Source organism: Magallana gigas, chromosome 1 (assembly GCF_963853765.1).
Source record: "Magallana gigas chromosome 1, xbMagGiga1.1, whole genome shotgun sequence".
Taxonomy (NCBI): domain Eukaryota; kingdom Metazoa; phylum Mollusca; class Bivalvia; order Ostreida; family Ostreidae; genus Magallana; species Magallana gigas.
In genome coordinates this window covers 72,091,589-72,103,887 of record NC_088853.1, presented here as the reverse complement: position 1 = coordinate 72,103,887, position 12,299 = coordinate 72,091,589, and the positions used below count along the sequence as shown (strand labels likewise).

Here is a 12,299-nt window from a genome sequence, read left to right as displayed (position 1 = left end):
TTCCGGTCATTTTTTCTTTGATACGTCGATCAGTAGAAAATTATTATCTTCATTTCTTAAATCAAAGAAAACTTACGTTCGGCAGGAATTGTCACGTGCTCAAAGAGAACGCACAGACAGCCACAAGTCTTGATTACTTACTGCTTACCCAAATACTTTTAATTTTCATGCATGCAGTCATGCAAAAATTCAATATAATAATTTCATAATATTTCCTGCAGATATATACATTTTCAAATTAATTTGTGATTCATTCTACAAACCTTAAAAAAACATTACGCAGTTTTTGTCCGTTCTACTTAATAAATAAAATGGATCCATTGGATCGCTTTTTATTTATTTGCACAATCACGTGATATAAAAAAATGATCCTTGTTGCATGAAAAGCTTTTGTTTGGCTTTGCAGTCACTTCCTGTTCAAATGTTAAGGAGGCGGGATTGCCGTGGCAATTTTTTAGACTGTATTGATATCCTTAAAAAAGAGCTCTGTAAAAAGATAGTTGAAATGAAACAATGACAATAACAAGCCGTGAACCATATCGAAAATCAATAAAAGGAAATACAAATCCAGAGCAGAGCAACACGGACCTCCAAATAGATAAAGGTAGGACCAGGTTCCTAGGAGGAGCGAGCATCTTCTGCTGACCGGTCACACCCGCCGCGTGCTCCTTGTCACAACTGGACATGCCATAATCGAGACAAATGTCAGAATCGGGAAAATATCACTTTAATGAAAAATGATTTAATTTAAAAGCTAAAAGACATGGATTTGTTTATTTAAAAAATAACAGTTTCTAGCAAAACAATTATATTTAAAAGTTTATGGGATATCTAATGCATGCATGACTTGTTTACAACCCAACGTCCTTAATATGATTCATTCCAAATTAAACGTACGTACCTAATGATGCCAATAATTATTCATCCATTTTACTATACCCCATTACTTAAAGCCCCTTTCACAATTGGCGCACGACCACCTTACACCACTTTGCGATCGAAATTTTTTAGCTGCTCACGAGCTCTCGCATACGTTGCACGAGCCCTCGCTTACGTTGCACGAGCTCTCGCATTTGTTGCATACGTTTTACTGGTCGCATCAAGTCTCCTCTGAATAGTGGACATGCACACTATTCAGACGCGACCGAACGCGATCCAAATTATCGCAGTGCAACGCACGAACATTAGTACGAAGGTTTTACAACGTTTTGTGTACTCGCAAGAGTGATGCACGATTTATAAAGATCGTAAGATAAATCGCTGGTGTTTATGAGTCTGTTTTGCGACCGTGAGACTGTTGCTCAACGTGTCTCATGTAATCTTGCAACGTTTTACTATCATTGCACGACTTATGATACGACCTCAATATTCCATGCTTTGCTACAAGTATATATACCCTATATAAGTATCTCTGTTTCAGAACAAATTTACTATATACATTTATTGCATGATCGTGGGGGAAATACATGTATGAAGATTTATTCCCTCAAGAAAAATCATATTTCCCGAGGGCATCGCCCGAGAGAAATTTGGTTTTTTTTTCTGGGGAATAAATCTTCATATACCCTGAACATTAATGCAATAAACGTTTTATTATACCAAGCAACATATGATTATACAAAATACGTTGATTTCTAATTATGTTTGACTTTTCAACAGTCGCAACATTAACATCTTGATTGTTTGATGTCCCATTTAACTGTCTCACTTTTCGTTCATAAATCATAGATAGTTAAGTTGGTTCTGAGATATAAAGAGAATCATAATGATTAAATATTTTTGATTTCATCATATGTGAGTCGCCACGACAAAACCAGGCTTGTTGAGTTTACGTCATAATCGAGAAAACGGCGCTGAAACACAACGTCAATAACGTCGCGTTTTTTATAACGAAAAAAGAATGACACATTTCCCATAATCGTTTTGTACATTTTTGAAATGATTTCCATACATAACTACGTCGATTTTGATCAATAAACTAATTATGAATAAAATAAAGTCAATTTTAAATCTGTGTTACACAAAAAATTGAATTTTACGACAATATAGTAATGTAATTTTTGATATATTTATTTACTGTGTATCGATTGATAGCCAAATTGTAACGTTACAAGTATTCCGGGTTTTTCCATGGTCCTTGACAAAATTAATGCTCATTAGTCAAATTCAATCATAATTAAAGTTTTTTGGGGAAAAACGTCGTGTAAAACATTTAGGTCTATACAATATAAGAAAAACAATTTTATACACGAATGACATCCCGTATTTTCTTGTCGGAGTTATCGGACGTAGTAAAAACGAAAGTATAACCAATATAAACAATCGGCGGGAAGTCCCGCAGACGAACATTGACAGCTACGCTGAAGTAGAGGAGAATGATAAAATATTCATTATGAGCCAGTCAAGCAAAGCCAGTGAAGTGCCCGACGAAATAATTTGTCACCAAGATGAACCTTTCATCGATGAAATCACATCTTTGAATGATTTATACTTCGGAAATCATACCGAGTTTGTGCCATTGTCATCGTCCGAAGACGAGGAAGAGGACAGTGAGACTACAGACATCAGTGTCGGTAATTATTCAGATTCTACATGTAATTCAGATTATCAACACGAATTCGAATACAGAACTGTCGACCAAGACATATACTGTACATACTGGCCCCAGTCTACAAGTAAAAAGCAAAAAACAAAAGAGAGAGAAAGAGTAGCACAAAAGTACTATTTTGCTGGTCAGCAAGTATGTCGAGATACTTTTCTTTTTTGCCATGGCGTAGGGAAATTCAAGCTTAACAGCATAGCTGCATCTCTGGATAAAGATGGCCTAAAACCTAGGATTCATGGAAACACTGGGAAAACCCCTAAACATGCACTCAGCCTCACAGATGTTCAGCGTATATCTCAGTTCTTGAAAGAATATACATTGAAGAACGGACTCCCACTGCCAGGCAGACAGCCAAACTACTCAACTTGTGGTGACAAAGTCCTGTTGTTGCTTCCCTCTGACAAGACAAAGTCTGATATTTGGGAACTTTATAACCAAGCAGCGACAATGCTTAATTATAGGTATGTGTGATTCTGTTTTAATAAAATAGTCAAAGTTATTGATGTACTCATGCTGAATAATAGCCAAATAATGTAGTGCATATTTTGTGGGTCTGTTGAGCATTTTAGAGTGTGTTATAATACATGGTGCACATGATGTACTTTAAAAGAATTAACATTCCTAATAATTACCGGTACTAATGATATACATATTTGATTAATAGTGTACATGTCCAGAAATTTTTGTATTTTTTGAAAACATGAAATTGTAAATTTCATGGTAGTCTTCAAAACTATGCATAATTAGGTTTCTTTCAAATGACAGACAAGTGAGCTTATCTGAGTTCAAGAAAGTTTGGTTGGAACAAACACCACACATCCTGATTATGAAGCCAGCTACTGATCTGTGTCCCAAATGCCAGAGATATGTTCATAACATCAGTAATGCAGGGAACCTGTCAGAAGAGGAAAAGAAAACCATGCTGGATGAGTACATGTGTCACCTGGACAAAGCCAAGCAACAGAGAGAATACTACAGAGAAAGGTGTCTACTGTCCAAAGAACTGTTTCAAACACATGACTTAAATCAAACTGAAAGAGGTAAGTTTCTTCTTGATTTCTTTCATCACATACACCATTTAATTGTGTTTGGTAAAGGTAAATAAATGTTTTCATGAATTGGTTCCATGCATACAGTCAAATTAATATTATTATTTATTACTCACTCCTGATTGAAGATGATAGTCTACACCAAGTAATTAATGTACAAAATTCAAGATATCGTAAATGGTCATGGATAGTTGCACGAGAACTACTCAGCAACAAAAGTCTTTGTGAGCAATATGTTGCATAAATTCAGGCTTGAAATTTGTAAATGCATTTCATAAGTATTGGTGAGTGATTTATATAGTTTGAAATAGTACATGTACATTGTAATAAGTATTTTAGAGGTTACATAGTCATTCAAAATTTTATTTATTTTAGGACAAGTATGTACAATGGACATGACTCAGATGTACAGCTTTGACTTTGCTCAGCAGATTCACTATCCTCATCATGCACAAGAGGTAGGGCCTCTGTTCTTCAAAACCCCCAGAAAATGCCAGGCCTTTGGTGTGTGTGCAGAGGGAGCAGGTACATGTTTTATCATTAACAATCAAGCTTAATCAAGTCTAATTTGTAAATTTCTTTTATTTGGGTTGTAAAAATATATTGAAAAGAATATGCGAGTAAATCAATGATTTCACTTTTACTATAGGTGAGCAAGTATTCTATCTGGTGGATGAGGCTGAGGAGGTAGGCAAGGGAGCCAATACTGTGGTGATCCTATTACATCACTTCTTTGAGTATTGGGGATATGGAGAGAAGGATGCTGTGCTGCAGATGGACAATTGTGCCGGACAAAACAAAAACAACACAATGATTAGGTAAAAAGTTCAAATGTTCCTTACATAAAGAGTGTCATATGTTTTTAAGTATATCTGTGAACAAACTTATAGATTGCACATGTTTATAGTATTTGTATATATCACATGTTAATGTTTATGTCTTGAAATTCTCAGATATGGCATGTGGAGGATAATGACAGGTCGTCATCGCAGCATAGAGTTTTCCTTGATGGAAGCTGGACATACAAAATTTAGTCCAGACTGGCATTTTTGCCTCTGGAAGATGAAGTGGAGACATTCTACAGCAGAAACTCTTGATGAGGTAGCAGAATCAGTGAGGCACTCCTCAAGTAATGGCCACAACATACCCCAGCTCATCAACGATGCTGAGAAGCCGGTCTCCTTCTACGACTGGACGAGTTTCTTTGAAGCTTTCTTCAAGAAACTACCATCCATCTCTAAATTCCACCATTTCAGAATGTCTGAAGAAAGTCCAGGAGTTGTGTTTGTCAAGGCTTATCGTAGCTCTGCAGAGAAACCCATCAACATTTCGAAGAAAGGACAGCAACTACCTAATGTTGACACCCTGCCATCCGTGATTACACCCAAGGGTCTTGATGCTGCCAGACAGTGGTATCTTTATGATGAAATCAGACCATTCTGCAGGGATACTTCAGATAGTCTACAGTCTTGCCCTAAGCCTGTGTGTCCAAAACCTCGTGTCAAAATAGACCCAGAGAAAAGAAAATGTCCAAAGCAGTTTGCCTCTCCTGAGATGTGAAATTTTAGGTGTATTGTGTACTGTAATGTGCAGTGTCATAATATACATATTTATGTATAATATAATACATATATTATATAAATTGCAGTATTTGAAATTATTTGTACATGTATGTAGTTTTTAGGTAAAATTATTTGTTAATTACTAGACTACCTTTATTAGATAGGAATGATTGTGTGATGTTTCAAAATGATAAGCCGTAAAGTTCTGTGTGATAAAACTCATCCACTACCATATGTTTATTCTATTAAAAATCATAAATTGCATAAACAATTAACTAAGCTAGGGATAATTCAATATAAGATACTTAAATAGTAACGTCAATTCTTGTGATAAGCTATTTTACACTTACATTACGGTTCAAGTGCTATTTTGTTTATACAGGTCAGCCATATTGGTCCTTATTTCAAAACGTATTTCACTAGGGTTTACCTGATAGGTTTATCACCTGTAATTTTATCCAATAAGGTGTATGGTAACATTTCATGGTTGGCTGATCGTTTCTTTTGTGTACTCACATTATATAAAGGCGTGTTTCGAGTAGTTCGGCGGACTGCTCGCCTTGCGTCCACTGCTTATAGCAGCCTACTTCCCGGGTAAGCTCATCTTCCCGTTCGAAGCACTTTATACCGACTTCGGTATACATTTTGATAAGGCACTGTTCAATAAAAACTAATACCTTTCTCTCAGAAGTTTATCTTATTCAGACTAGGCGCCATAGTGTAATTAATATTTGAATTTCGAGCCCGATATAAGTTATCATAAATACGTGTAGGAGTATTTTTTCACGTTTCTTATTTAAACTCTGAAGTGAAATTTGTATTATTTTCATGGTAATTTTTGTCATTTTCATACCTATTTTTCATTGATTTGTTCAACTGGAGGTACCAGTTTATCATCTACATTCATCTGTTATAAAATAAATTTGTTATTAATTTAAAACTTTGATTTTTGTTGACTTCATTTATTTTTGCTGACTACTAATCAGCAATAAGGGATAATTGGTAGTCACCCCCGTACCCGACTGTCCCAGGAGCAGGATTTATCCCCCTCTTGGGGTAGCAGTCTTATTACACTGTTTTTAGACAACTATATTACATGTAAAAAGCTAATGTACAACTTCTCAAATCATGACCTTTTTGCACTAAACTTTGATAGAAAATGATGCCATTATATTCAATTTTGATCACAAAACATTTTAAATGAATAAATCTTTTTTTTTTTACTATTTAATAACTTTGTATTTATCTTCTAGATTACTTTTTCATATTTGACTTTTCTTCCAATTTTCAATGCATTGTGAGAAATTGCTTGAAACATGTCTCATTTTTGCAGCGTCATAGCTCCTGAAATAAAAGGAGATTAATTCTAATATTTGGTATTTTTATTTATTTATACCAAAGCAACATAAAAATGCAAAAATCTCAATTTGTTGGAAAAACTCAATAAACCTGGTTTTCTGGTGGCTTATCACATATTTGTCTACATCGTATCGTCATATCGGCTTTTTCATTCCTATGACATCTCCCTGTCACGTGACTTTCTAGACCAATCAGATTTAATAGAATAATCATATTGAGGTATAATAATAAATGCTGCTGCATATCTGTATCTTCTTGGGCGACATCTTTTCTCGCTTTCAGCTACAGTATGTCTACTGAATATGGGCGGTGTATATACCCCCTCTGACTCGCACGATCATTCGTACCATGGAACGCATAATCGCACGTCCAATCACATTGGCGCACGTTCAATCGTCCAATCACTAAGTCTCTCGCGCGTTCATTCGTATTATCTTTCAACAGTTGCTTTCATTGTACAACAGTCGCATACAGACGCAAGATATATCGCATGATTCTATGCGTTTACATCGCACAACGCTCGCTTAGATCATGCGAAATTCGTACGAATACTTTTTTTCATATGCGATTATTTCGGCAACAGTTGACGATTCATATCAAACGTTTTCGGTCGCACGAATATTTGGTCGCTTCTGCTCGTACGCCAATTGTGAAAGGGGCATTAAGGAGACTGGGTAGTCAAAACAATAACATAAATAACAGAGAATACTATTGTGAAACGTGTCCATGTGATCTATGTTCCCAGTGTAAAGAGAACCATGTAAAAGATCTCAAAACAATAGGCCATGATGTTGTGTCACACCGTGATAAAATTAACTACATCCCAACACAAGAGATCTGTGTGAGACATCCTGGCCATGTTTATATAAAGTACTGTGAACCTTGTCAAGTTCCTGTGTGTGATTCTTGGTTTGGACATAAATCACACAAACTCCCTGTCAGAAGTTTTCTCTGTGGACAAAGAAAGCACAAAATACTGGATATATAAAAGGCTTATCAAAATGTGTATCGTGTCCATGTGATATGTCTCCCCAGTGTAAAGAGAAACATGTAAAAGATAAACAGAAACAATAAACCATAATGTTATGTGAGACCTAGAAAAAATTAACCACATACCAACAAAAGAGATTTGTGCGAGTCATTCTGCTAAATTTAATTAAAAGTACTGTGAATCTCATGAACTTCTATATTAAGTATTATATATTTCTTGATGTAAGAACAGCCTTTAAAACAAAACGACAACAAAACAGAGAATCATCTATGCATCGTTGTTTTTTCGAATGGTAAAATTATCCATTTAACTATGTCAACTTAAAGGCTGCGTAAAATAAAACATTGAATCAAAGAGTAAAGACACTAAGTGCCGTGAAGGCGAAACAACATCGTATTACACTTATTACTGAATCTGATACAGGGGTTAAAAATATGAGGGGCAGTGATTTGAACAACAGAGGCATGTTAACTGAAGCATGTAAATTAAAATTTTAATTGTTTCAAGTAATTTGATTATTTTTTGTTACCTCTCAGTATTCTGTCTTATTGTTTCATGTTGTACATAATAATATATTATTCAGAGAGAGAGACAGAGAGAGAGAGAGAGAGAGAGAGAGAGAGAGAGAGAGAGAGAGAGAGAGAGAGAGAGAGAGAAAGAGAGAGAGAGAGAGAGGGAGAGATAGAGAAAAAGAGAGAGAATTATCCCATTTAAAATCGTGTATTTTGTCATGATTTTTTTAAAACCCACACTTTCTAGAAAATATCGTGTATCAGGGACACATGAGTACATTCTACACAATGATTTAATAAGTGAAGGAATATCAGAACGCTCTTTGGATAATGATAAATTGTTGTAAAAGTTTTATTTTTATTTTTTTTAATTTAATACAGATATTGATGTTTGTTTTAGCATATGCCTCATTTTCATCAATAGCAACTTCGTAAATAAGATGTTGATCTGTGTCAAAGCCTGAGAGAGGAAAAGATAGAAAGAGAAATAGAGAGAAGTACGGAAGTTTAGTTTGATTTCAAAGGTCTAGAAATGCCGGTGCACATATCGCCTATTTTCAGAAAATAAGTTTTAGGGGGAAACCGCTTCAGATTTCACCTGTTATAGAAAGAGCTACCTGGTTCAGAAATTGGAGCGAGGGTAGGACACCGATTTCAACAAAACAAGAATTCAACAATAGCAGCATGTTTACCAGAGCATGTAAATTTTAATGAAGTTAAATATCTGTAACATGTCTGTTATTTGAACTGTGAAAAATATACATTTAAACATAATATTGTAATGCCTATGTTTGATACAAATTTATCCATTATCAGTTTTGAAAATTAATTTGAATTATAATTTACAAAACAATCTCTTAAGTTTGGCAGAGTCAGTGGAGTATAAGAGGTAAACAAATTGAGTATCATAATTCAACAAAACATAACTTAATCCTGAGCACAAATACAAACGATGTATTCAGTTGTTTGTTAAATATCATAGCTGCAAAAAAGGTAAGGAATGCATCAGTTTACCTTAATTTGCATTTACAAAATTTAGACAACCGTTGAGCTTGAGGGAAACATTAAAATAGGAGGGGGGGGGGGGGTGGTCATCAAGCACCTGTTTTGCTTCTGCTTTATATCATCTCATTGCAGTGGTTTTAAATAGTTTTTTATTCATAAATCACCATTAAGAATAAAAATATTCCATTGCAAATGTCGTTTGTCTTCAAAATTAAAAATAAACAGTATTCTAATCACTGACTAATGATGTACTATTTGTATTTAAAGCTGATTTCTAAACAGTTACATCACGCAGGTAGGGGTGTTTGTTAACTCAGCCGTGATGTCGTAAAAAAATGTTTATTCAGCATCTGAGAGAGAGAAAGAGAGAGATAGAGAGAGAAAGAGGGAGAAAGAGAGAATCAATGTAGTGTTTGGAAATTTGAACACAATGCCATTGTCAATATGTATATCAAACATATCAAAACATTAATCATATTTGAAAGTATAAAACAGTCATGTAAAATTGTCACATAAGACAAAATGAATATCATGGTTTCAACAATTTAACATACTTTTACAATTAAACTTGATTAAATTGATATAATTTTCGTCATATTTTTAAAACATAATGGTAAATTGTTTTGATATGATGCAATAAAATGATCAATGGAGAGAGAGAGAGAGAGAGAGAGAGAGAGATAGAGAGAGAGAGAGAGAGGGAAGGCAGATAAAGAGAGAAAAAACACAGAAACACACGCACAGAGGTAAAGACACAAAGACAAGGATATCAATAAACAGAAAGGAATATATATTGAAAAAAATAACGCGTTTATTTGTCGACTGAATAGGGAAGAAATTGATATACAATTTATGATGGATAATCCTGATTTATCGTTTTATTATTTATTTATACAAAACAGTTTGGGGTGATCGTGTGTGAGATGGTTGTGTGGACTTAAGATTTCAAATAAGTTGATAGTCGAACATAAAAACAATAACGTATTAGTGACGGGTAACTAGGCAAAACAAATGTTTAAGTTACAGGTTGCATTTATTGCTCGTACTAGAAAAAAACGTGTCCATACAATTGTCTTGTCCTACAATGGCTCACTTACTCCTCCGTCTAATGGACACAAATCAGACTTGTAATATTAATCTAAACATATGAACAGAATTACATCCTTATCCTTTTTATTTAGGTATTATTTATGCTGGATTTTTTGACAGTCATAATGGTTTGCTTTAGAAAGTAGAATAATACATTACTCAACTTGAGAACATATTTTTACTTATTGTTTTCTGAGGACAAATTATCGAAGGAAATTTCATCCATTTATTTATGCTGGATTTACTTCTTCTTCTTTCAACGTTTTAAACGTCATAATGATTTGCTTTAAAATGTGGAATTATACATTATGCAACTTGAAAATTTATTTGTTTCATTCTTGTTTTTTAAAGACTAATTATCGGGGACCATGTATCTTATCAGGTAGATATTAGTAATAACAATTCTATAGTTATAATGTACTAACAGGTACCAATCACTGGCGTAGGATAATTGTGTACATTTGAACAGTTTAGTTACTCCGTTAATGCGGGTTAAACATCTTTGAATCGTAATTCATGTACTGAATAAAAAGTTAAGTGCGCGTGTACCTGAATAGATCAACCGTTATGTCGTGTACCAAATAACCATACACAACATTTGGAAAAAGTAGACATACAATTATACAGATTATAGTCATAATGTTGAATTTTTTTCTGAAGCATGCACCCAATAGACCGCTTTTTTGTACCGCTTACATAAATATTACTTCATTTCCTTTTTTAAATAAAAGGAAACCAAATATTGTGCATAATTTAACGAATACTTTGGTGATACACGTTTTGAATATAAAAAACAATTAATGCGTTAGATGGACGTACACATGATTAAAAAGGACATCTTTATTCATTTGATATTAGAGAGCATAATGACTCGAGTTAAAAATAGACCAATGACAATTGTTAATGAAGCATGTATTTGTGTTAAAAATCGACGCTGTCCCTATAACATCATATATAAGTGCTGCGTAAAATATTATATCATTAGTGCTGCGATACACTATGTTCTTGGTTTTTTAACATAATGCATTATATTGACAGATGGAAAAACAGACCTATAATTAAGAAAGCAGATCTTTCAAAGACGCTTTATACTGGTGGTTTTATTGACGAGAAAATTCAAGAAATCATTTTTCCTGATTATAATAAATTCTAAAAACTCAAATCAAAGTATTGCATTAAACACAATATATTTTATTTATCGTTAAATATATGTTTAGAGCTCTAAGCCAACAGAATGTATCTGATCTACGAATCAGTTGGTGATAACAAACAGTTTATCTGTATAAATTCAGATAGATGTTACATATAATGGAGATGCAAGCTTGGAATATCAATGATTGTAAGGGGTCTATGTGTCATTATGTGTATACAACTACACACATATATAACAAATTATAGATGCATTTGAAAAATGATACGGGTTAAATAATTCTAAAAATATACTCGAAAGCAAAACTGTATATATATTTTTATAGTCTTTGACGAGAATTCAACTACATCTAGCAGAATTTGTTTTGGTTAAGACAGTTTGTTTTTACCTTTTTAATTCTTTTTTTTTATTAAAACTATTTTTACCTTTGCGGACGCCTATCAGCTTGCAGTCTGCTGGCTGCAATTTCAAATTGTTCGCCTCATAGCAGGTAAACATGTATCGTATAACACCAATACCTGTAGTATGTAGGACAGCCAGTCTGGTGTCTCAACATTTATATCAGGTAAAGGGGTCGCTGACAACTCGAGCGTGATTCTGTAAAGAATTTTTTTTTTTAATAAAGTATAAGGTTGAGGGAGAGAGAGAGAGAGAGAGAGAGAGAGAGAGAGAGAGAGAGAGAGAGAGAGAGAGAGAGAGAGAGAGAGAGAGAGAGAGAGAGAGAGAGAAAGAGAGAGAGAGACAGACAGACAGACAGAGAGAGAGAGAGAGAGAGGGAGGGGGTTCAATGTGTTGTATGATGATTCCAATACAGCGTTATCGTCAAAATATACTTGTATCAATGGAACGAGAGAAAAAAATACAAATTCAATCAAGGTTTTATCCATGATCAATTTTAAAGATTAGATTAAGTTAAATTTGAAAGGAATCTCCTAACCAAGTTTGGCAGAGCTATTTTAATGCTGTACGCATACAAA

The 12,299-nt window shown here is 34.1% G+C and overlaps 1 protein-coding gene and 1 long non-coding RNA gene across 2 annotated transcripts; one reads left to right on the top strand and one right to left on the bottom strand.

Annotated features, from left to right (window-relative positions):
* Window positions 1–153: 153 nt before the first annotated feature.
* LOC136274123 (uncharacterized) lies at window positions 154–11,842 on the bottom strand. Its single transcript, XR_010712421.1, has 3 exons — window positions 11,748–11,842; window positions 589–725; window positions 154–486 (listed from the first exon to the last, which is right to left on the bottom strand). It is a non-coding gene; the product is annotated as an uncharacterized lncRNA (long non-coding RNA).
* LOC136273630 (uncharacterized) lies at window positions 2,393–5,332 on the top strand. Its single transcript, XM_066078512.1, has 6 exons — window positions 2,393–2,573; window positions 2,778–3,066; window positions 3,371–3,645; window positions 4,030–4,179; window positions 4,304–4,472; window positions 4,608–5,332. The coding sequence occupies exons 1-6, from the start codon at window positions 2,393–2,395 to the stop codon at window positions 5,212–5,214; spliced, it is 1,671 nt and encodes a 556-aa protein (XP_065934584.1). The 3' UTR covers window positions 5,215–5,332.
* Window positions 11,843–12,299: the final 457 nt, after the last annotated feature.